At 34.2% G+C, this 27259-nt stretch overlaps 1 protein-coding gene across 1 annotated transcript; it reads left to right on the top strand.

The window, feature by feature from the left end:
- LOC106667236 (leishmanolysin-like peptidase) lies at positions 1-25984 on the top strand. The gene is made up of 13 exons (XM_014395064.2): positions 1-198; positions 17985-18085; positions 18144-18174; positions 18245-18327; positions 18403-18520; positions 19794-20170; positions 20716-20941; positions 21095-21282; positions 21339-21471; positions 21568-21727; positions 22961-23127; positions 23492-23611; positions 23956-25984. The coding sequence occupies exons 1-13, from the start codon at positions 64-66 to the stop codon at positions 24085-24087; spliced, it is 1971 nt and encodes a 656-aa protein (XP_014250550.1). The 5' UTR covers positions 1-63; the 3' UTR covers positions 24088-25984.
- The last annotated feature ends 1275 nt before the right edge of the window (positions 25985-27259 follow it).

The following is a 27259-nucleotide window of genomic DNA, read 5'->3' as shown; positions in this document are numbered from 1 at the left end:
GGCGACACGCGAGGTAATCCGACCCAGTCAAGGTTTCCTCCTCGGAGTCCACCTTCTTCGAATATGGGTCTGGCACCTTGTCAGATATGGGACTGCGACCCATGGGCCTCCGTAATTCTTCTCCTCCTCGTCAGCCACTCGGTCCTCCCAGCACTTACAGACTCCAAGTGCAACCACGTACATCCAAAACTGGACGAAGTAAGTGATAGAGTGTGATATTGATTCAACTGTAAACAATTGATTGACTGGACGTCTCGATTTCACAATCTGACCGTTTGTTGACAAACTGAGAAAGCAAATACACACGACCTTTTCACATGTCCCTGGTTTCTTCCCCTTTTCCTCAGATTTTAACCTTGTTTTAGTACATTTTTCTTCGGCTTTTGTTTCAAATCACAGAGAGAATCCGTCCAAAATCAATCAAATACCGCCCCAGGCCGTACTCGAAAAATTATGACTCCTAACACACAGTGACATTGACATTTCGCATTCTCTCTAAAAGTTGACATTTACTCTAAACTCATAGTTATTCAACTTTTTGAAAAATTGTTGTTCTGCTTGCATCTCCAAAAATTTAAAATATTATACAGTTCGACTCGTAAACAATCATTTTTGGAACTTTTTGCCCACCTTTCATCGGCACATGTTGAGTTTGGACACTTTTATTGAAAAAAAAAGACAAAAAACAATGAGTTTATAAGTGTCTCGAGGATTGATAATACGGAAATTACTGTGAAATGCTAAGGCGTGTACTCAAAAGCACTAAATTTATTTATAAAAATATATACAGAAGCGTAAATATGTTTTTATTTAGTTCACATTGTTATAAAACCAATAGTTTCTACCAGTACAATTCATAGATAAATATATTGGGCAAGGAGAATCTTACACATCTAAAATTTATATTTAATTAATATATACAAGTAGAGAAATAGTTAATGTATGCTTTAAATACCTACGTGTCTGTCTGTGTGTGTGTATACACGTGCGTGCATGCACATATGTGATTGGGTACAAAGAGTTAGCGATGAGAGGCAAAAAAAGAGTTGGATGATAACAGACTGTAAATGGAGTAGAATGCCAATTAAAACTGGTTTTCCAACTCATCCCATCGAGATGGTACAATTTTTTAAAAAATATTTATTCGAAAAAACCGATGTCACAAAAAAAAACACATATTTGCTCCGTTACGTTTTTTCTTTTTATTGAAATCGAGGTTTTAAAATGTAACTTAACTTTAAGTCATCTGTTGCACTATTTCAGTCCGACTGATATCGTTCAAATTGCTCTACAAATAGTCTGTAACAGAACGATGTATCAAGTACATATCGTAAGCTATCTCAAATTTATATATAAATATAGATTAATGGAGAAATAGGTAGAATATATTTTAAATTCGCACGTACGTGTGTGTGCACGTATGTGGATGAGCACAGGATTTCGCAAAGAGCTACAGAAATTTTTTTTGGATGATACCAGACTGTAAATGGAATAAAATGCCAATAAAACTGTTTTTCCAATTCATCCCATCGAGAAGATACGATTTTTTAACAATATTCATGAAAAAACCGTTGTCACAAAAAAAATATATTTTCTCCGTTACGGATTTTCTTTTTTATGGAAATCGAGGTATTAAAATGTAAGTTAAATTTCTAAAAAAAAAAAAGCCATCTGCTGCACCCTTTCATTCCAATTGATTCAAATTAGTCTAAAACGAATTGTTTTAACGGAAAGATGTTTCAAGTACATATCCTAAATTTATATTATATTTATATATATGGACTACTGGAGAAATAGGTAGAATATCTTTTAAATTCGCACGTACGTGTGTGTGGACATATGTGGTTGAGCACGAGGAACGAGCTGTAGGAAAAACTTTCGGATGATACCAGTTTGTAAATGGAGTAAAATGCCAACAAAACTGGCTTTCTAACTCATCCCATCAAGAAAATACGATTTTTTTAAACTTATGGAAAAAGCCATATTTTCTCCGTTACTTTTTTCTTTTTATGGAAATCGAGTTATTAAAATGTAGGTTAAAGTTCCAAAAGAAGGCAATCTGTTGCACCCTTTCAGTCCGGCTGAATTGCTGCATTGTCGTTCGAATTGCTCTAAAACAAATAGTTTGTAACAGAACGATGTATCAAATACATATCGTTTGCCATCCCAAATTTATATATAAATAAATATGGACTACTGGAGAAATAGGAACAATATCTTTTAAATTCGCACGTACGTGTGTATGGACAAATGAGGTTGATGACAGGATTTGGCAAACAGTTGCAGAAAAAAAATTTGGATGATACCGGACTGTAAATGCAGTATAATACCGATAAAACGGGTTTTCTAACTCAAAGGTACGTTATTTTTAAAACATTTTCAGAAAAAGCTGCAAATTGCAAGAAAAAACGCATTTTCTCCACAACTTATGCATTTTAATTCGCAATTGAGGTCGATTTAAACAACTACATTAAATTTTCTGTAGTATGAGTCATATACGGAACGTTTTCAGACTTGCTGATAGCTTACTGTTAGTTTCCTTGACACAAACCAAAAAAGTTAACCATCTGAAGATAGTAAAATAACATTTGAAGAAATTTTGTCCAACTTTTATAGTGGACACATGTTGAATTTTAACTTTTTTTTGCAACAACGAGTTTTCGAATATTACAAAGATTTATTAACCCGAAAAACCTTTGTTCTTGCAATAAAAGAGTTGAAAATTCCACGTAGGTCGCCAAGTAAAGGTGGAAAAAGTTTCTTCAAGGTTTTGTTGGCAATTGTTCCTTTAGAATACGACTGTTTAACAGTAATTGTATAATTAATGGTAAGTACAATAGTATAGGAGGTTTTTAATGGTTTGATTTACCATACTCATTGAGAAAAGACTACCAACCGACCAAGCATACACTAAATGGTAAATAGGACAATCTTTCTCTTGCAAGTTTTTTATATTGTTTAAAAGGTGGAATGGGAATACCCCATTTTTCGGTCATTTTCATAGAAACCACCTTCTAGATTTACAATTTATGAGCCTTGTAATGATGTGTGAATTTCAACTTATCATAGGTTACGTAGCCTATTTGACTTTTTGATGTCTGTAGAAGTGACCACAAATCTAATCCATGAGCCTCTTTTAAATAAATATATAATACTGGAGAAATATTATATGTTTTTAATATGTACTTGTGTGTGCGTGCATGCAATTGTATGGTTGAATATGCGAGAAGTATGATAGACCGAACCCCCCCCCCAAAAAAAAAAAAAGGAAAATCAAGGTTTAATGTAATTACTACATATTTTTGGACTGTTAAACAATCGTTTTCTAATAGAACATAATTGTAAAAAAAAATGGTACGTCCGAGAAATTTAACTTTAACAGTAAAACGAGTAAACATAGTTTAAAAACGGGTTGTCCATCTCACCCCATCGAGAAGATCCGATTTTTTTATAGATATTTCGTAAAAAACTGAGTTGTCACAAGAAAAAACAAAAAACAACACATTTTCTCTGTCACCTTTGAATTTTTTATAAAAATTGACGTCGTTCTTAAAATCTACGTTAAATTTTACTAAAGAATGAGTCCTATAAAATTTAATCATTGAAGGATTTATCGAAAATTTCAAAAATTCCTTACCCTGGGAAGAAAATTCGTAGAAATCTCTAGAAATGATGAGTTTCGCAAGAACTGCTTCATTTTCTAATGGTATGTTTGGTCGAGTCGGTGATTCTTTTTTCTATGCTTCTGGTCCATCAAACTCCCCCAAAAAACATACTGCTTTTATTTTTAACCATACAGTTCATCTACCCTTAACAATCGTTTTCTGAAGAAACAATTGAAAAAAAAAATGAAAAGTTGGAGAAAATCTTTAGCAGGACACATGTTGAATTTTAACTCATGTATTGAAAAACAACGAATTTTTCAGTGTTCAGTTAAATTCGCGCGTACGTGTGTGTGCACATATGTGTGGTTGAGCACAGTGTTTGGCAATGAGCTGTAAGAAAAAACTTTTGGACAATACCAGACAGTAAATAGAGTAAAATGCCAATAAAACTGGCTTTCTAACTCATCCCATCGAGAAAATACGATTTTTTTTAACATTTATGGAAAAACCCGATGTCACAAGAAACAACACATTTTCCCCGTTACCTTTACATTTTTTTATAGATTTAACTATTGGATGATCTTATCGTATAATTTCAAGAATTCCCTATCCGAGGGCAAAAATTCCTAAAAATGGTGATTTTCACAAGAACTGCTCCATTTTCTAATGGTATGCTTGGTTGGGTCGATGCATTCTTTTTTCCATGATTATGGTACATCAAACTCCCTCCAAAAACCTATATTGCTAGTACTATTAAACATACAGTTCGACTACCCTTAAACAATCGTTTTCTAAAGAAACATAATTGTAAAAAAATCGAAACTTGGAGAAATTTTTTCCACCTTTTGTAGTCGACACATGTTATTCTTCAGTGCCCCAAATATTGTCAGTACAGAACTTATCTCGAAATCGAAATGCTCCATTTACATAAAAATAAATAAATAATACTGGCTAACGAAAATCCATGTAATACATACTATTTGTTCTATGGGGGCGAACAATTTATCAATTAAAGATCGTTGGGTAGCTAATATTTATATGTTTTAAATATGTACGTGTACTATAAGATGTAAAATAAAAAACTTTGTGGTGATGGCAGACTATATAGAGTAGAATGCCAGTGTGCCACAAAAACAGGTTTTCTAACTCAATCCGTCGAGAAAATAAGTTTTTAATTTTTATTTATTTTTATTTATTTATTTTTTTTTTTTTTTTGGAAAAATTGTCCTTGTCACAGACAAAAACAACACATTTTTTCCGTTACTTACGAATTTTTTGAAAAAAGTTGAGGTCGTTTTTAACATCTACTATAATTTTTTTTAAAGAATCATCTACTGAACCCTTTCACTCCAACTGATAAACGCTTCGGCGTTTCAAACATATAAAATTTTAACGTGGAGATGATCTTTGCAGAATTTCAAAAATTCAGTACGGTGTGATAAATTTTCCAAGAGATTGGCGATTTCGCAAGAACTGGTATGCTCGGTCGAATTGGTAAATCCTTTTTTTTTTTCTACGAGTATGGGTCAGCGGACCCAAAAAATTACTATACAACTTGCTATTACTATAAAGTTCGTTTTTCCTAAAGGAACATAATAGTCAAAAAATGGAAAGTTGGAGAAATTTTTGTCTACCTTTAGCAGTCGAGATTGAATTAACTCTTTTAATGCAAGAACGAATTTTCCAATGTCCCACATATTGACAATGTGTCGTATTTAGTGACCCTTAATCAATGATTTTTTGGAGATCGTGAGATGCGGTCTGGTGTTACATCTCACGATCTACAAAAAATAGTGACAATACAGAAATTAACTCGAAATCTAAATGGTCCATTTAAATAAAAATATATAAGTAATACTCGCTAACGAAAAAAAAAATTTTTTTTAGGGTTTTTCAATTCACTCCTTCGAGAAGATACGATTGTTATTATTTTGCGTGTGGTCGAGTGTACAGTGTGTCCTATGAGATGCTATGAAAAAGATGAAGATAATGTTAACGATCAAAACAGTTTAGTTTTTCTTTTCAAACTGCTCAGGGACAGAATTTATTCGTCCTTTTGTAAATAGTTCGATTCCTATGATTTAATTGCGATGGTATGCAAGCTAATCTGTTTCATGAGATCAGAGTGAATCAGGTGTTAGATTTAATTTTATGCTAATGAGGTTAAAATAGTAAAATCATTTCATCGTTTAGCTTCGGTTTTCCCTCTTTCACGTCTGCCGAAACAGAAAGAAAGGAATGGAAAGATGATCTCGATATGAGCTAATCAACATAAAACGAGCAGACGAAACTTTACAGACTGTTTAACAGTCAATATGCAATAGAAAACGGTTCATTCCACAATAGAAAGATAAATAGAAATAATTAAAAACAAATAAGCCTTCTGAAAGCAATTGTTAATTACAAAGACATGACAAATATTTTTTCTGCTGTTTAGTTTATGAATTGTAAACGATTATTGTTTGAACACGGTGTGGTAGTTCTAATTAAAACTGACAATTCCAGAGGAATATCTGGTTTTGATTAACTCCTTTTGTTACATTAAATAACGTGAAATTAAGGAAGAAAGATAGAAATGCACACCTTGGTAATTTCTTAATTAAATTTTCCGCTTTACTTCAACCCTTAACTAGGGAGGGAGACAAGCAAAAATGCATATTATATTTTGAAAAGAAACAATTTATTTCAATTGGTTTCCCATTTTCTTGACGATTTTCTTGATCGTACGAATTGATATCGCCAAGGAAAAGTTGCCTGTGTGCAAGATGTAAACAAACTACAGAAGCTGGGAAGAGGAAATTCTTCCTCCACCTGAACTGTCTGAGGATTCCAAAGACTGACCCTGAAGAGGTAGAGGAAATTACCGTGAAGAAGTGTCGGAAAAAAAATTTAGCAGTTTTATGACATATTTGCTCTAGATTTCTCCTATGGATATTAATTAGGCAAAACCCTCGACAAAGAACCAAAAAAACCCTCTTAAATACGGTGGTGGAGTACTCGATATTCTTCCTACACCATACGACTAATCGAATTGACGAGGTATTCCGCCATTGGCCATCTTACATCATTTCTCATTCGCGCTAATAAATAAGTTCTTCCTATATACATAAAAATATACTATACCTAATGAAACAGACATGTTTCTTCAAAAAGTCGAATCGGTGAACCCTATTACTTCCTGCGTGTCCAAGCACAATGCTCATATCGGGTGGCATTCCAACGCGCACACTACATGGAGCCAAATAATAACACCTTTCAATAATTAGGCCACATCAAGAAACTTTTCTCTGTTTCGTTTTCTTCTGCAGTTTTTAAATCTTAAACCACATTCTTTCCTATTTTTATACCATTCACTCACTTAGGGTGATGGAGTACTCGATATTCCTCCATCACCCGTTCACTATATAACTAATGTAATTGATGATCGACCTGGTACTCAATATAGGCATCGGCCCTGTAACACCTTTACAGATTCACGCTAATAAATAAGTTTTTTCAATACACACAAATATACGATAACTAATGAAACAGACATGTTTCTTCAAAAAGTCGAATCGGTGAACCCAGTCACTTACTGCGTGCTCATATCGGATGGCATTCCTACGCGCACACTATATGGAGCCAAAGAACGCACAAAAACACTTTTCAATAATTAGGCCACATCGAGTAACTTTTCTTTGGTTCTTTTTCTTCTGCAGTTTTTAAACCTTAAAGCACTCACCCCTAAATTCTTTCTTCTTTCCTATTTACATGCCATTCACTTAGGGTGGTGAAGTAGTCGATATCCCTATTCACATATTGAGAGTCGACAAGGTACTCAATATTCCTCCATCGGCCCTCTAACACTACCACGCATTCACATTAATAAATTAGATTTTTTTTAATATACAACATATACTACATCTAGAAGAAGATTACATTTAATTGTTAAACAAAAGTAATAGTTTACAATAAATTTTAAGCAAGGCAATATGCTGTCAGCCTGAGTTTGAATGCTTATGATCATATCATAATTCAATTTACTTTACAGTGTTAATATTAAAAATGATTTTAATTAACATAAAAAATACACAAGTCAGAATAATAACCTAAACTAAAAATCGCAATTTTTTCCACCCAGTAATGCAAAGTTAATCTTAAAATAGGAAACAATACTTTTTTTTAAAACTACTATACTAATTTAACAACGAGCAACAAAATTAAGATAATAGATTAAATTAAACTCCTTTATTAAGTTGTGCCTGTATTCCCAGGCCTTTCTCCCAAAAGCAATTAAAGATTTACAGAGACGAGGGGTTGTCAAATGTCTGGCAATTGCTGGACCAGCGAGAGCTACTCCCCATGTAGAGTTGGCGAAATTTGGCCAACACTAGGCATTTACAAAGGAAATTATGATGTTAAACCCTGGCTTTCAGTAACTTTCCCTGAGAGTATCCTTCCTCAACCAGGGCATATAATTGAGAAATAGTAATTCCCATCTCAGCTTGAACAACCAGTTCAAACGACAAAGATTCAATCCAGTCATTTCCGCCAACAACACTGAATTCCATATCTGACTCCAAAAGGGTTCTGTACAGAAGAAAATGTTCAGACTGCATAGCGATCCTCACAGACTCCTCCAGATGAACTATTTCTACATTCTGTAAAAGTAAAGGAAGCTGTCTTTCCACTGAGGCATATTGCCTATGGAGAGATCAAGCTGACAACATTAATTGCTACTACTCTGCAAAGTCCCCCTACGAAGCTCTGCGAAAGGCTGTTAGACGTTGGCGAGAAACTGGGTCCTACCATAGAAGGCCCGGTTCTGGACGCCCTGGGGTAACAGAACCACAGGATGACCGTTTTTCGACTTTTGAGAATTTTGCGAAACCGTCACCTTACTATTGTTCAAGCGATTCATCAGCTCCAGAAAGATCGAGGTGTTCAAATGTCTGAACCCACTGCTCGAAGAAGATTAAATCAGTATGGACTGATGGCTTTTCGCCCTGTAAGAGGACCAGAATTGACCAGAACACAGAGTTGCACGGCTCGAATTTTCCATTGGTCTTTAGACGATTGGCCTGCTGTATTTTGACAGATGAGTGTAGATTTGCTCTACGATCTCCAGATGAGCGTGAAAGAGTGTGGCGAAAGTGAAATGAAAAGTACAAAGCCTGTAATTTTTCCCAGAGCCAACCTTTTCAACGTAGCTCAGTGATGGTGTCGGCGGGAATTTCAATGGATAGTCGCACAGAGTTGGTTGTTGTTCGTGGAGGGTCTTTGACGACGCTATGTGGATGAAATTTTGAAACATCGCGTGTTGCCTATCCTCGATGAAATCAGCGACAATCCTATTCTAATGCATGATAATTCCCGTCCACATATCGCTCGCATAGTACAAACATGCCCTCAAGAACATAACTTCAGGGTCTTAGCCTGGGCAGCCCGTTTTCCAGACTAGAACCCCTCGATCATTTATGGGATAACCTCAAAAGACGAATAACATCACGTCCATCACTTCCTGATACACTCCACGATCTTGAAAGGACTCTTCGTGAAGAATGGGCTAACCTCCAGCAAAGAGACATTTCCATTCTGGTAGAAAGTATGCCGAGGCGTCTTCGAGATGTAGTTAAGGCGAGAGGAGGAAATAACGCGATATTGAAATTTTATCTGTCTGTCTTTTTTTAATTTTTTTTCCATTTTCCTTAGCAATTTACATTTTTTTACTTTTTTAGTCAAAGTCTCAATTATTAAACGTTCAAAAACGTGAAACTTTGTATTAATATATAAAAATGTATGCAAATCAAATTATATTAAAAGTGGGCGGAATTTTTTGCCTGTCAGTATATTTCTAATGAAACAGCCCCAATTCCTCCAAAATTCGGAACACAGGGTTCAAATACTCCCTGATGTGCTAAAAGATTCATCGATTTTATCAAAAAAATTTCAACGCCTTTTTATCTGGATTTCTGAGCTTTTTAAAAGCTGAGCAATTTACAATTACTCATCCTTGTAATAGAACGAGATAACGTCAATTCTCCTCGGTGATTGCATTGGTTCCGCGTTCAATAAGGCGTATTTTCTTCGAGATTAGGAAAACCTAAAACAGAAAGCATTTTCGTTCACGTTATGCTTTAATATGTTGATAATTATTATCTCGTCGCGCTGAATTGACTGATATTTATTTAATAAAGTAGCTCTTTTAATAAACCGAGGCCGGAAAATTGAAATCGTTCTACTTTTATTCATACAGCCTGATTTTGAAAATTTGATTCGGTTGTGAAAATCTTTCAGATGAATAGTTCATTTCTCTCAAGAACGGGACAGCATCTAATATGAATTTCAAACAGCCTAACGAGATATGCAGCAATTTGTTGTAATAAAATAAGAAGCTTTCTTCCCCTTGGAAATGAAAATCCCTAACACTGATCCTGTTGGAAATTTAGACCAACCATTCCTACAGCTATCGGGTTGTCCGGAAAATAATGCAGGATTTTAAGTTTTCATTAAAAAAAATCTATATAAAATATTCTGTTTACGTTTACAGGATTACTCATTTGTATGAATGTCAACACTTATTAATCCTCTTCCAAATGATATTGTTTGTTTACCTCTGTAGCATTCCGCTACTTGGAAATAATTCAGTCATCCTTATAATGTCAAAGCGAGAATTTCGTACGATTTTCTTTTACGAGTTTAAACTCGGCCGAAGCGGAGCCCAAACGGCTAGAAACATTAACCAAGTCTGGGGCGAGGGTTGTGTTAATGAGTGCACTGTGCAAAGGTGGTTTAAAAAATTTCGGGAGGGAGATTTCAGCCTTGAAGATGAAGAAGGTCGTGGAAGGCCTTCCTCTCTTAATGATGATGTTCTGCGATCAGTGGTGGAAGAAAACCCCAAAACAACTGTTCGAGAACTTGCAGAGCAACTCAAAGTCAGTAAAACGACCGTCGCTGACCACCTCAAGGCGATTGGAAAAGTGAAAAAACTCGAAAATTGGGTTCCACACTCATTAAACGATCGCCAAAAAAATCAGCGCTTTGATGTTTGTGCATCACTTCTTTGTCGAAACAAAAATGACCCATTTCTGGCCAGAATTGTTACATGTGACGAAAAGTGGATTCTCTACGATAACACTAGACGTTCTGGACAGTGGCTCGACAAAGGAGAAGCTCCAATACATTTTCCAAAGCCCCCAACTCATCAAAAAAAGGTAATGGTTACGGTATGGTGGGCTTCATTTGGTTTAATACACTACAGCTTCTTAAATCCTGGCGAAACCATCAATGCTGAATCATACTGTAACCAAATTAATACCATGCATCAGAAATTGGCAGTAATGAAGCCCTCTTTGGTCAATCGGAAAGGGCCCATTTTGTTGCATGACAACGCTCGACCACATGTGTCACGTGTAACGTCACAAAAATTATTGGAGCTTGGCTATGAAACTTTGCCTCACCCACCCTACTCTCCGGACCTCTCGCCTACTGACTACCATTTTTTTAGACACCTGGACCACTACTTACAACACATAATATTCAAAAATCAAACGGAACTGGAAAATGCATTTATTGACTTTATCAATTCTAAAAATTCTGAATTCTACTCAGACGGAATTAATAAGTTACCAACACGTTGGGAGAAATGTATTGAGAGTATGGGAAATTATTTTGATTAAAGAACATTGCTTTAAAGTAACTAGTTTCTTTTTTTTTGTTTAATACCAAAATCCTGCATTATTTTCCGGACAACCCAATAAAAGGATTGAAACTGTAATTAAATTGTTTAAATTTTTACTACGTCAAAATTGTATAATTGCCATAGCTTGGGTATCAGAATTTTTGGTAAGCTTTTCCACATCTTGGTCTTGAGGCTCCTGTAGGATTTTTGTTAGCGAGAGATCAGATCCATAGAACGGCCATCAGCAAAACTTAGAATTACTCGAAGACAGCCGCAGCCAAACCAGGATTATGGCTGGACCCCTTACAGGGCACTGCGGATGAAGAAGGTACATGCACTGATACAGACAAAAGAAACGCTGTGCAGATACTGCCTAGAAGAGAAGGAGATCGCAGAACAACGCTTTTGTGAAGTTCTATGCAGGTCTTTTGGAAATAGAAGAGGAATAGCCGCAAGAAACATTCAACACTTAGGAGTCACTGGCAAGGCTGGGGAGGTTGATCAACAACCTGAAGCTGGTCAGTAAGTTGTAAAAACCAGAGGAGCGCAACAGACCTCCTCATGTAGTGGTATGGAAGACCTTCGGGCCTCCTCTTTTATCCCTATCCTTATCTCTAGTGAGAGACGAAGTCAGAAATCCAAAAATTAGAGATGGAATTACACATGATTCTAGGAGTCTTCCTTGTAGGTTAGGTTAGATTATGTTGGATTCGAGTTAGTATTAAAGTTAGGTTTGTTTAATGATAGGTTAGTTATGTTGCTTTTGGGTTAGGATTCATTAATGTTAGTTAAGATTAGATTATGTAGGTATTTACACCAAAGTAATTGCCGTAAAGGTTCATGTCTCCGTTGAAATACAGCCCACAATCCCTTGCGCCGTAATCCCTAAACGGGCCGATAAGGGACATTCCTCGTAGATTGTACACATCGGTATTTCAAGTTGAAATGCTAGTATATGTTAAAAGAGATTTCACTGACAAAAAGCTCCTTATCAGTTCAGCCAAGATGCTCTTTAGCACTTCAAAAGGTCACATCTAAAGTCGGTGAATGTATAGAAAATCTCCAAAACCTCGGAAAACCTAACAACGTTATCTTGGGTGGCAGAGCACAAAGGATTGTTGGGTGAAGAACAAGCAGACAAACTGGTCAGACTTGGATTAATAAGATAAAAGACTGGGTCCACAAAATACAAAAGGAGAAATGGACGAACATCAGAGGTGACAGACGTAGTAAACTCGTGATTAAAGGACCCTTGTCAAAACGGGCCAACACGACAGCTAGACAGTTATATGCATGCTGGACACTGCCAAATTTTTTCTGCAGCACATCAACGATGCCAATGTCACCAGCAGTTGAATTGAGATGTTTGCCAGACTGCTGGAAAACTACAGTCATGTGTCATTAGAAAAGCATATCTCAGGTTGAACCTCTGACAAAACCCACCCAGAACATTTATCAAACAAATCCTCACTTGGAATTAAAATGGAATTTATTTGGAAAACCTGAGCTATGGTCTAGAAAACAAGGTCTTCTCGTGCCAAAACAAAGTTTGCCAAATTATTTGAGAAGTGCTTTAATTTCTTACAGTTTAAGGTATAATTTTTACAAATATTCTAAGCTTACATATACCCAGGTTTAGTTAAACAGTAATGATACTGACCAACACTGAAGATGGCGAAATGCCAAAGCCAGGAAACTACCAAACAACATCATCCGGCAAAATATCTCAAAGTAACTTAATATTTTAGCCTAAATTATGCTACTCTTATCCACCGTACTTCACCGACCTCGCTCCTTCGGACTACTACTTGCTACGGCTTTTGCAACCGTGTACAAAAGTTTCAAAGTACATTGAAGACAAAATGCAACTAATTACGGGTTGTGCTATATTAACAGTCGTTTAAATAAATACCAAGGTTATAGACACATGTTACATCCGATGTAGACGTCTTCAAAATTTAATTTTTTAGATTTTTGTTGATTTACGGTTCTATTTTCCTAAAAGTCAAATTTTTCGTTTGTACGTTTATCCTAACCCCCATATGTCCTGGAATGACTGCCCTGGAAGAAAAAAAGTGTCTGAATTATTCGAACTGATGACTGAAATCCACATGACGTCAACGATAAGCTGGGCCACGGGAAGATACTTGGCCATTCTCGTTCCATTTATTCTAGACGGTTTCTAACGTAAACCGCAGAACGACCCTCGAAAACCCTCAGTACAATTTTCACTCCTAGCTCTAATTTAGTGCAGAATAAACAGAAATATCGACCAAAGTAGAAAAAGACCAGGTTGTTTTTATTCCACTTGGTATCTATTACACGATTCAAGGTTTCGTATCAAATTTGGATATAAAATCCTTTCTTACCTTTATCGGTCTATTTATTTCCATTGTTAATAAACAATTTACAAAGTCCTTGTAGTATTTTTTATCGCTACAGCATTCCTTAATAACTGCATTATATTTTTTATTTAATTTTTTTTCCTGCATGTTTGTCTAATTGTCAGAACCCAGGCAATTCTTTTAATTTTGCCTCGGGGTCAAGACAATAATCACTGGTATTTTTCTTAAAGTCTTTGCCTCGGGAAACTCAACGGACTTGATAATCCTGAATTGACACGGTCTGTATTTAGTTGCATTCTTTGGCTCCATATAGAGAGCGTGTAGGAACGCCAACCAATATGAAAATCGTGCTTGAAGACAGCAGTGTGAATTTGGGTCCCCTATTCCGGTTTTAGGATAGAATAGACTCGATGTGTTTCACATAATCGAAATTTGCCATTTATTGGCTCCATATAGAGAGCGTGTAGGGTGTCATTCGTCGGTTCTGTACAGAAAGCGTGTAGTAACGCCAATTTATGAGTTGTGTGAATTGCTATTCGATATGACAATTGCGCTAGAGCAGTGAAGCGGGTATTTGAGTCTCCCGTTCCGGTTGTAGAAAGGAACTGTCTCAATGTGTTGCATATAATTGAAAGGTGCTATTCCTTGGCTCCATATAGAGAGCGCGTATGAACGCCAAACAATATGAAGATTGTGCTGGAGGACAGAAGCCTGAATTTGGTTCCCCTATTCCGGTTTTATGGATAGTACAGGCTAGATGAGTTTCACATAATTGAAAGGTGCCATCCCTTGGCTCTAGAAATGCCACCCGTTATGCGGATTATTCTTAAACAAGGCGAATATTTGGGTCCCCTGTTCCGGTTTTAGGATATGATAGACTCGATGTGTTTAACATAATTGAAATTTGTCATTTATTGGCTCCATATAAAGAAACTGTAGGAATGCAAACCAATACGAATGTTGAGTTGGAGAACAGCAGCGTGTATTTGAGTACCGTTTTCCGGGTTTTGGATGGAACAGGCCCGGTGTGTTTCACATAATTGAAAGGTGTAATTCTTAGGCTACATACAGAGAGCGTGTAGGAACGCAATCGGGTATGAGAACAGAGCAGCACGTGTTTAGGTATATAGTAGTTGATAGATTATAGTTTTGCGTCCCTTTTTGAAAGTGAATATAATTATTAGCGTGTGTAGTATAAGAGGGCCGATGGCGGAATATACCCAACTTAATTAGGTTAGTTGTATAATAGATGTGAAGGGAAATGGAGGAATATCAAGAAGCCACCATCCTAATTGGTTAAATGGTATGCAAATAGGAATTGAACATTGGGCTTCAAGTACAGCATGCGAAATTCACAAACACCAATTTTCTCCTTTGAATTGACATAGCTGTGTAGTAAAATAACGTAAGCAAGAGTGATAACAAAAAAAATTATAAAATTTTTTTTAATGAGATTTCATCCTGTTGTCTGCAGGGTGATAGAAAAGGCATAATAATAGCAGAGGTTTGCCAAAATTAATTTTCCAATTCCATGATGGATTCAGGACCTAACTTAACCTTAATCCTAACCCAAAACATTCATAACTTAACCTGTATCTCTACCTTAAGACTAACTAAACCTGACCTAACCCGTCTCTATCCCTGAAACTAATCAAGCATGACCAGTCTCTACCTCTATGACTACCCAATTCTACCTTAATCCTAACCCAAAATCTACATAACCTAACCCTACTAAAAGGTGGGGTCCTAGGATCATGTGTAATTCTCTCTTTAATTTATGGCTTCAAGACTTGGTCTCTTACTAACAAGTACAACAGTCAATCAACAAGCACAAGATAAAAGTGACACAAGTTTCAAAGAATTTCGGTGAATGGGTAAAATGAGGAGTGAAAAACAGGCAGGAGTCTCAGGTCCAGGGTGTGGAAAAGCTTATCAAAAACCTAACTTAACATTAACCAATCCTAAGCCAAAACCAGTATAACTAACTTAACCTAATATGAACTAACCTAACCTACATAACTTAACCCTCCAAAAAAGGAAGATTCCTAGAATCATATGTAATTCCATCTAATTTATAGCTTCCAGGCTTGTACTCTTACTAACAAGTCCGTGCACAAGATAAAAGTGACACAAGTTTCAAAGGATTTCAGAGAAAGTATAAAATGAGTAGTGAAAAAATCTGTAAGAGAATCAAGTCCTTAAATTGAAAACCTAACGTAACATTAACCAACTTAACTAACCTAACTTAACCTAATCCTAACTAACCAAAAATTACCCAAACCTAACCTTAATACTAACTCAAAACTTACATAACCTAACCCAATCTAAAAGGAAGACTCCTAGAATCATGTGTAATTCCATCTCTAATTTATGGCTTCCTGGCTTGGTCTTTCACTAGCAAATTCACTAACAAACGTCTGACAGGAGTCTCAAACCAAGATGTGAAAAAGCTTATCAAAAAACCTAGCACTAACTAAAGCTAATCTTAATCCTAACCCAAAACATGCATAACCTAATATAATCCATCCCTTCACCTAATAACCGCCAAACTTATTCTTAATCCTAATCCTAAAGCGCACTCTTCGGTAACATGAAAATGGTTATGCAAAAGAAAATTTATGTATCCAGTCCAAAAACATATCTCTATTAATACAAAAATAGAATTGGACCAGTCATGTGATCAGAAAGACTGATGGAAGATGACCAAACTATTCACCATGTGAACATCAATTTTGAATCACTACCTCCAGATATTTTGTCAACCAAGGATACAATAGGGAAAAATTATGGATACTGGCACTCAGGGGAAACCTCCAATTTTTCTCCTCCAAAAAAACTCCAGTAATTTTTTGAATGGATTTTTTATGGCAATACTAAACATGTATATTGACTTATTATTATTAGGGCTTGATGGGGGGGGGACAGCTATAGAATATCTTGATTGGCCGAATTATTTACCCTGGGAGAGTGAATCAACTAAAACCCCAACTCTAATCCAATTAATCGCAACATTTTATTGAACTCTATGAGATTATTAATAGGTGCCTGTAAAGAAGAAATCCCATTTTGTTACATATAAAATCACTGAAAATACATCTCAGCCGTTAACTACTATTTTTTCCATGAAAAACATTTTTTCATAATTCATTGCTTGGTACGTCTAGGTGTGTTAGAGGCCACTATCATCACATCGGTGATGACACAACTGCTAATGTTCTACAATTCAACCAACCAACACACTATGTGATATTTTGTAAAACATTTCTCAACGTATCATTTTATTTGGCATTAAGAACGATGATGACTGAAATTTGTGAAATGCCGGAACAATCTGACCGAATCCATGCTAAAAGAGAAATACAAATAGTAATCACAGTTATTTGGACTAGATTTTTTTTCATCAAAATTTCCCTCTAATCCACAAAATGATCAGAATTTACTGAGCAGAATCTAGTTTAATAAGCAAGTAATGAGGCAAAGGTTCTCTAAAAATGTCTAAACTGGGACAAGACAAACTCAGAGTTAACTCACAAATAGGGAAGGATATAAACATCAAAACTATCTATAAAAATCTTTCTAGAGTTAAAAGGAAGTTTTTTTAAATGTTGTTTTAAATTTATAAGCAGTTAAGAACTCAGAGATTTTGGCAGATAGTAAATTTTCAAAGCTTCTTTCCTGTAATACGATCCCATCGAACCAAAGAGTTATTCTTAATCCATGATAGATCTACGTTTTGGGCAGTTTGGTATGCCGCAAAAAAGGGTTCATTGAAGGCCTGATTGAACGTTTGGCAAATTTATCAGCTTCTTCGTCTCCCCTCTGCCCTGTGTGGCATGGTGCCCAAACAAGTATAATTTTGATATTATCCCTAATGTCCAACAGGTGATGCAATCCCAATCCTTTTTCGTAAACTTTTCATCTATCTTTCTTACAGACAGTTTCTTCTTTTCCATACTGTACCGTACATTCATATGGAAAGAGGCATTTGTTTTGCTTAGGAACTTTGTAGAGTTTTTAGTTGAAAATAAGTTCTTTTTTTAATAAAAGCTTTAGGATAAAATAAGAATCTCTTTGGTGGTGCCGTAGGATGCATTTTTTTTTCTAATTTGCAGTCTTTCCTTCCATTATGGGGCTGCGTTCTTTCACCACAGCACAAGGCAAATGTAATCCAAAAAGTTCATTATTAAAGTTCAATCAGAATATTGTACTCTGACTTTTCCATGTTCCCTGATATTTGACAAAATAAAAAATATCAACATAACCTTTTTTTCTGACAGTTAAATGTTACATTGTTGTGATCTTTTAAGCGTGTTCTTTTAAGAGAAAAAATATCTTTTATTATTCTGAGTTAACAGTTTTATGTCTTATTTCTAGGTTATTCATGATGTTCATATAGAGCCAGCTCATATAATGAAGAAAAGGAGTATAGACCAACCACTCCGAGTTTTCCTATATTGTGATGAAAGTGTATATAAGTATGTTGTTAATTAATAATCATCATGAGTTACATTAATAAATTAATTTTATATTCAGGTTAGAAAAAGAGAAGTTCCTACTAATCAATGTAAGTTTTTCTCTCTATATAGCTATTCCTACTTTTGATTGTTTTTCTGTATTATTCCCTTCTGTTATAGAACACAATATTACCAAAAGCAGTGCGGTTCTGGGAAATGGCGCTTATGGTAAGAAAAACTGAAAAAGTCATCCGTTTAAACAGGTCAGTGAAATGATACACAAATTATGCCGTGCTTTTTTCTTATTATATTTTATTTATCTTGTGGTTTTGTTTTAGAAAATGTGTAAATAATCAGGTTTTCTACCATAAAAAAGAACCTTATTCGTACTGTAAAAATGCTTGTGAAAATAAGACTTTGTGCGGAGAAGTAACAGTACCTGAAGAACATTTAGATGTGAGTACCAAAAATAAATTTTATTATTTATTTCCAATGGTGCACAGCTGTCTAAATCTGGAACAGTATTTTGAATCAAATCCATTAAAGTTTGCACAAAATCCTAACAAACCGAAAATACGACCAAATCACACTTATGGTTTATGAGGTGTAATAAATACTCATCCATTGTGTGTAATTCAACAACAAACTTTCACTAGAACGGTAGACATTAAAAACAAAATTACCCAAATTAATTAAATTCGCTGTCCAATTTAAAAGCAAAAGGGTCCAGTCGAAATTAAAAAAGGTTAATTTGAAGTTACATATAAAAAGTTAATTTCAAGTTAAAGATAAAAAAAAGGTTAATTTGACAGAAAATGGGTTAATTTGTTGAAAAGAGGTATAATTTGAAGGGAAAATGATTAATTAGGACAAAAAAAGGATTAATTTCAAGGGGAAAATTAATTAATTTGACAGAATAAAGCTATAGAAAATGCAGAAAACTATAATCACAGAAGAAGCATTATTATAATAAATAATCAGAACAGATTAACCCTTCGATTAAGATAGAAGTTGAAAAAGTTCCAGTGAAAGTCATCAAAAAGCACAAAGTTCGTTTTTTCCTGGCTTAATACTTTACTATAATAATACTTTTAATTACTTTACTATAATAACTTAATACTATACTTTTAAAATATATTATTTTATTATCAGAAAGCTTCAGTAGAAACCACAACTGGATCTTTTCTATTTCTAATGATATTACATAAGCTTGATCAAAGAAAACCATTTAAATTTAAACAAATCATGTTCTTCGAGAATTGATATAGCCATTCTATCTTAACGATATTTAATGAACTGTAAAATTTCTCTGTGGGATAAACCTGAAATAGTTACTGATCATTTTGCTCTGCCTATCACATTGGGTCATCGGCTACAAGCAGGGAGAGGCAAAACTTTTTCGTAAAGTTTTTTAAAAAGAATTGGACAGACCCACTGAAGTTGACAAAATGCCGAGAAACTTATCTGACAGATCAATCCAGTGAGGATAGGCAGACCAAAATGTTTTAATTTTCATATAGAATTAGCTCGTCTTCAGAACAAAAATTTTAAACTTATATTCTGAAACACAATCGACGAACTATTTTAAACTTTTATTATAGTTTATAATGTGTTAATAAGGTATGTTTTACAAAGAGCTCTCTCTATTAAATAATCATGAAATTTTCAAACTTTATGTTTATTGTCATTTAAAATTATTTATTTAAATTATATTTTTATGGATTTCAAGGTTTGTAGAACATGCAATGCCTCAGGATTGAGTTGTATGGAACATGGCACACCTGGGAAAGGTATTACAGGAGCCGATTTTGTATTTTACGTAAGTGCCATGCCAACCGAGCGGTGCAAGAAAGGGCTCACGGTTGCATATGCAGCTCATTGTCAACAAGAGGCAGTACTAGACCGGCCTATTGCCGGCCACGGGAATTTTTGCCCCAACAGCATCAGCACGAACCCTCAAGAGCTCGATATACTCTTATCAACGGTGAAACACGAAATCCTTCACGCTCTCGGCTTCTCGATCAGCCTATTCGCATTTTTTCGAGACGCCGAGGGAAACCCGCTTACTCCAAGAGAAGAAAATGGAAAACCTATGCAAAACACAAAGTTAGTACACTAAAATCATTAAAGACAAAATCAAAGCTTTTTTTTACATCGGTTTGTTAAGCAAAGCATACACAATGAATACAATAAAATTAATGTTTCTTGTAAATAATCCTCAGACACCATGGACAAAAAGGGAGAAAAAAATTGTCCTGGGGAGTGAATAGACTAATTTCAGCCAGTTCTAATAGTCTCAAGGCAAAATTATTCTTTCAAAAAAGCTTTCTACCCAGTCTACTATAAGTTAGTTTCTGGCTGTAGAAGCCAGCTTTGATGAATAGGAAAATGTTTTATTTCAACAAGACAATGCCTATCCATCCTGACTAACATAAAAAGCAAAAACTTTCCAAAATGGTCGGTATCTTATTTCTACTGTATACATAATCCTGACCTTGCTTCTTCAGACTACTAGCTTAACCAATTGCATTTTTTGATGATTTTTTGTTTTTTTTTTTTTTTTTTTTTTTTTTTTTTTTTTTTTTTTAATATTAAATAAATGAAATAAAAAAAGGACATCTAAAAATTAGTAAGAAAACATGTTTGTTTAGGCTGCAAGCTCGCCAGTGGAGTGATAAAGTTATCAAAACGGTAAATTTAAAAGAATGGAATATTCACGGCGGGGCTATTGAACGCCAGGTTCAAATGATGGTAACTCCAAGGGTCGTAAAAGAGGTTAGAGAACACTTCAATTGCTCAACATTAGAAGGTGCAGAATTAGAAGACCAAGGTGGGGAAGGAACCGTTCTAACACATTGGGAAAAGCGTGTTTTTGAGGTTTGTAAATTAACTGTCACACTTATTAATAGGTTTAGTTACAACTATAATTAACACATGTCAACTTTTTTAGTTGAAGCACTAGAGGTATTGAAGCTGATAGCTATTAAACTCTCAATTCAAGCTTAAAAAAATACTAAATTTTTGTTATAGAATGAAGCAATGACAGGCACACATACTCAGAATCCTGTATATTCTATGCTTACTCTAGCATTAATGGAAGATACAGGTTGGTACATGGCTAATTACTCGATGGCTCAGCCGTTACGCTGGGGAAAAAATTTAGGATGCGATTTTGTGACAAAGTCATGCAAACATTGGATCGACACTAAAAGAGAAGAGTGAGTAATAAAAAATTTATTAATTTTATTGTAATTTTAATTGAGTCGTTCATTAGGGGCATTTCGATCCATCCTTTTTGTGATAAAGTAAAAGCAGATCCTCTGAAAACCGAATGCACATCTGATAGGACTTCAGTGGCTCTTTGTAACCTTGTGCAATACGAAAAAGAATTACCTCCAAATTACCAAGTGAGTATTTATTTTTAACCGAGTTATTGTAATGTGGATTGTTAAGTATCTAACAGAATTTTGCATTCTGATTTGTAAAAAAAATTTTTTCTGTAGAATTTCGACTTTATACCAAATGTGACAAAAGGACGAGAAGGATATTACGGTGGCGTTGTGAGTCTTGCTGATTATTGCCCGTATATACAAGAATTCTCATGGCGTGCTCAAAACATTGTAGTTCGAGGATCTCGCTGCCAATACCCTGAAAATAATCCACGTAAGACTTATATAGCACCTTATTTGATTAAAACAAGTTTAATTTTTGAAAAAGGGGCAGCGGCTGCAACAGTTAAGGCATTGACACAGTGCTTGCTCATCATTGAGAGGTAAAAGTCTCGGGTTTGAATCCAGCAGCCCTGCATCCAAATACGACAATATGATTTAGATTTTTTTTCTCCCCCAACTACACCAACACCCAAGGAGTTGTTTTGAGGGTTTGTATAAATGTGATGTTGAAATACCCTCGTTTAAAAAAAAAAAAAAAAAAAAATTAAAAGAAGGATACTTTAATTTTTCCCTTTTTTAAAGCAATAAAAACAAAACTTAAGAGATGTTAGAATGGGTTAATTGTAAATTTAAAAAGGTTAATTTGAAGTTAAAAAGGGTAAATTGGAATTCAAAAAATGTTAATTTGAGGTTAAAAATGGTTATTAGGAATTAAAAAATGTTCATTTGAAGTTAAAAAGAGTACATTTGAAGTCAAATAACAAAACATTAATTTGAAGTTAAAAAGTGTTGATTTGACGGGAAAAGGGTTAATTTGAAATTAATAAGTGTTAATTTGATAGAAAAAGGGTTAATTTGACAGTTGATTAAGAAAAAATTATGTAAATTTATCAATTTACCCTATTAATTTTGGTTATCGAGGAGGATAAACAAAAATTAAGTAAAGCTAAGCTTAACGTTCAACTACCCACCCATTGGATGTCATGGATGAGGGGTCAAACCAATACTTGTTTAGTACTACTCTCAACTGAAAAAAACATGGGCAGTGCCGAACCAGGATTGCTTGCGTGGGCTGGACACCCTAACCACTCGGCCATCATCCCTTATGAAATATGGATATTACCCGAATAAAATAAAACATCATATAAGAAATATCTAGTGGAATTAAATTTATATTAGCACATTTTTATGCGCCTGACTTTAAGGGGAGCCAAAATATTCCGACCAACGGACGGCAGACCTGCAGACATAATTGTAAAAAATTTAACAATTTTCCCTTCCCAGAGGGTGAAAATTGAAATTCCAGCCTGCATTGAACGTGATAACGATCATGATAATTCCAATGACTGTTTTTGTCAGCAGTTTGATTGACCACAATTGTTTAACACTGCAAGGATAGGTGAACGAGGTTGATCAGACTTGCAGACGATCCAACAAAACTGCACAATTCTATTTCCCTTTAATGTAAGGGTCGCTCTTATATCATTTCAAATGTCATTTTCAGACCCAGACAAAAATTTCGCCTTGGAAGAATATGGCGAAGATTCACGCTGTTTCGACCATACCAACGAGATGTGGGAGGAGAAATCATGTAAACAATCAAAACAGTGGCAATATTGGGGATCAGGTTGCTATAGATTTACATGCGATGAAGGATTGCTTCAAATAATAGTGGGTATTTTCTGTAATACGCTTACATTACTTTTTAAAAAAAATTGTTTTTTCCATCTTGTTTGTCTTTCTTACGGTAAAATACAGTTCTTACGGTTCATTATTTTATAATTTGTTTGTGTGTTATGAGGATAAGCCACAGCTGGACCAGAACAATGATCTATTAACCTAGAAGAATTATTTTATGGACATATTAAGTTTACTGTCACAGCCATGTGTCATTATTATTATTATTATTATATTCCAACATATAACATTCTCAAAGAAAATTGCTTTTGCAAATATTTTGTCTTGACCTTCGCAAAACTATTTGTAATTATTATTACACTCCTTAAACTGATAATTGAACATAAATAAATTTCAGGTCCACAATGTTACTTACACCTGTTATTATTCTGGTCAAACTATCAATGTTCAATTAATTGTAAATGGCTCACTTCACAAGGGTGCTATAGTATGTCCTCCATGCCAAGAACTTTGCAATGTAAGTAGGATATTTGTAATTTCGTTTATATTCCTTAAAACATTTTTGCCTAATGAAAAACCCAGTTGAAACTCAAATCCTTTTTTTCTTCCTAGTACTTACTACACACCTGACCATTCCTTCCATGTAATAATGAACCTCAACCTCTTCAATATTTTCTATCCCCCTTGGTGTTCCTTAAGGGAGCATCATAAGTCTGTTATTTTTTTCTAATATATACTTGTTGATTAGCGATATTAAAACAATAACAAATGAAAAAACGGACTTTTCAGGTTTCCTGGTATACATTTATTGAGATTATTTGGTTTTAAATCTCTAATATGTTTTTTTTTTTGTATTTTTAGTCCACTTGCATAACTCCTGGCAAAATTATCGAGCGTCCCGTTGAAACGAAGCATCAACTTATTTGTGGTTCGCCTTCCTTAATGTTGTCATGGATAATTATTTTACTATCATTAGCTATTTATATAATATAAATAAAAAATTATATTTAATAATAAAAAGATAAGGATTTAATGCAGTGTTCAGGATGAAAAGTCCTAGATATTTTAAATAATAGAGAGAAACATTAAAAAAAATACCATGACCAAATTTGTGATATTTATCAATAAGTAAATATAAATTATTTTTGTACAGTTATAGAAGTTTTTAATTATGTGACTAATTAAAATTCGTCACAGGTTCTTTGTATCTAAAATATGCTATGATGTTTAATTGTATATTATTGTAACATAATTAGAGATTTATTCAGTTACATTCCATAATTTATGTTTTTATATCCTAAAATAAAAATAAATGACTGATCTATTGTCACATAAAACTAATTCTAACCACCTTATTTATCCTTTAGCTTTAATTACACTTTCTGCATAGTTTTTTTTTTTTTTTTTTGCATTTTGAACTCTGAACTTTTTATATGTTAATATCAATTTAATTTCCCATATGAGTTTGTATTTCAGGCAAAATTCTTAATAAATTGTTTGGCTTAAATCCAATATAAAAAAAAGACTTTGGTTCACCTTCGATCAAATCGTGACTTAATCATTTGTCATTAACCATTTATAAATTGTAAATAATTTTTTGTAATTAATAGAATATAATGATTTATGCAGTGTTCAGTGTAAAAAAAATTAATTGTCCTAGGTGTTTAAGTAAAAAAAAGCATACCATGACCAAATATGTGATATTTGTCAATAAGTGAATATAAATTATTTTTCTATAGTTATAGAATATTTCAATTCTGTGACTGTTTAATAGATCATCACGATTGAAATTGAAACTCACCATACTATTTATTGTACGAAAATATTCAAACGCTTTCAATTGCATTCCAAGTTTTGTTATTTATTATGTAATCAGTATTTTTGTTTTTTCTTTTATTTCATAATTATGACAATGGATTTATATTTATTTTAATGGCTGTTTTTAAGTTGAGATTGTTGCTGATTTGATACTTTTGTTGGTATTATTGCAAATATAAGATTCATTTACAGAAGGCACCTGTATAATTAATTTCTTCAAATCCCTTCTTTAAAATAAAAATGTAAAAAAATAAAATAAAATAAAAACTGATTCATAACAATGAAGAAGGGTTCAGTGACGATTTCATTTATTGACCGGTAGGTCATTTTTCTAAATAATTTCCATTGCAGGCACATTTAATTGAAGTTTATAAATATATTCCTCACATTATATAAAAATAAGTTTAATTTGTTGTGAGAGGAACGTTCGTAACTGCAACAGTCTTGGGATCAAAAAGAGATGCTACAAACCCAACATACAACTTAATGGGCTTTTTTCAAAAACACTGACACCCCTGAGAGTTGACATAACTTCTGCTGTTGCATTGAACATAATAACTGAATTATCCAGGTGTCAACTGTATTGATGTTTTATATTTAATAGTTAAACCGCTGTTTCCAACTTTGATTCAAAATTGTTGTAATAAACAGGTTACCCCGAGAGTTAACATATTGTTATAATTTGTTATAAATTAATTAATTATTAATTGTGCTTTACTTGTACAAAATATATTTAAAAAATTCTTCAATATTTAGAAAGAGGAAAAATAAAACCTTGGCTGTTATAATGTCCATAATGAGAGATGTTCTATCACTCTACTAGAGTCAAAATTGTAAATACACATCACAAAAAAAATTAATAATTTTAAAGTAGCCCACCAATATTTTTTTTTTCTGTCATTACAAATCCATAATTTAAATAACTTAAATGTGTGTAAATATAACTGTATGCCTGTGCACAATTATTAATATATGTATATTTGATTACAGTCCTTTATAAAATATATATTTAAAGAATATAAATAAATATCAGGTGCATGATGTTATTTGACACCTGATAACTCGTACCATACTATTTTTAATTATTTACAAATCCCCGTCCCATTTGAAAGAGAACTAGATTTGGACAAGAAAACTACTATGAGCATCACTGATTATACATATCGCTAAGCGATAAGAGACATTAAGCAATGGTAAGGTTTAAAAATACAACAAACCATATATATAAATTAAGTCAACTTCGCTGGTTGATTCCTTTTTAAAAACTTTATTTGCGAAATACAGTTGACAAAGAATAATTAAGTTTACCAATTACAATGATGTGACTTCACTGGTTTCTAGGCAAGGAATGTTCTTACATTTTAAATTATAAACAATTACGTTTCCCTGGTGGGAGAGAGTGCTGATTGCAATTCTGAGAATGCCACCTGCATCTTAGCATTGCAATCTGATAATATCCGATAACTTATATATATGTGTGTGCGTGTGTGTGCATGTGCGTGCGTGCGATATATATATAAGGGCAAAACCATTGCGACAAATTGAATAGTTTCAGATTTCCTACTATGTGCGGTAATAAACCAATGGCAAAATGCCGAATCATGTCTGACTGACAAAAATCAGTGAGAGTAGGCAGACCTAGATGATAGGTATCTATCGAACTGTAGAATTGAATGGTCGATTGTCGAGGATCCATGAGGCTATGGAAAGGATACTCTGGAAGTGGAAGCTAGCATTATCGTAAATAACTTCATCCCCTGAGTTACAATTGTGGCTGACTTGCCTTTTTTGTTTGTTTCTTTTCATTTGTTTATTCCAGTATTAAGTCGACCCAGTGTAAAAATATATGTATTCATTCGACTTAATTACCGCACATAGTAGGAAATCTGAAACTATTCAATTCGTCGCAATGGCTTTGCCCTTGCTGGATGAATCCCCAATCGGTTTCCCAAGAAGGATCGAGGAGGAAAAGAAAAGGGAAATCCTTTGGGTCAGATGGTCATCTCCCTTCTGTCAATGGTTGGTCTCATAATTCTAAGGAGCTAACATTATGTAGCCCCACGTCCTTTGTCCTCCGTCCACGACAGGTGACAACCTCTCACAATAATTAATTTTTTGTCTTTGGTTATTTATTGAAGTCTATTCGCCTCTAGCGATTCTATGCTCTTCAGGTTTTAAGGAATTATTGATCTGTTCCCTGCTGAGAGAGCCATTCATCAGATTTACATCCTCATAAGAAAAATATGTTCCAAATTCTCTTCTTACACATTTCAACATTTTATATGACTCTCACAGCAAACCATCACCTACTTCGGGTTTCGGCAGTTCAGGGTCAGAATCACCCTTT

Source organism: Cimex lectularius, unplaced genomic scaffold, assembly GCF_000648675.2.
Source record: "Cimex lectularius strain Harlan isolate CLEC.00 unplaced genomic scaffold, Clec_2.1 scaffold207, whole genome shotgun sequence".
NCBI classification, from domain to species: domain Eukaryota; kingdom Metazoa; phylum Arthropoda; class Insecta; order Hemiptera; family Cimicidae; genus Cimex; species Cimex lectularius.
Note: the sequence above shows the minus strand (reverse complement) of the source record. Positions and strands in the feature narration are given on the sequence as shown.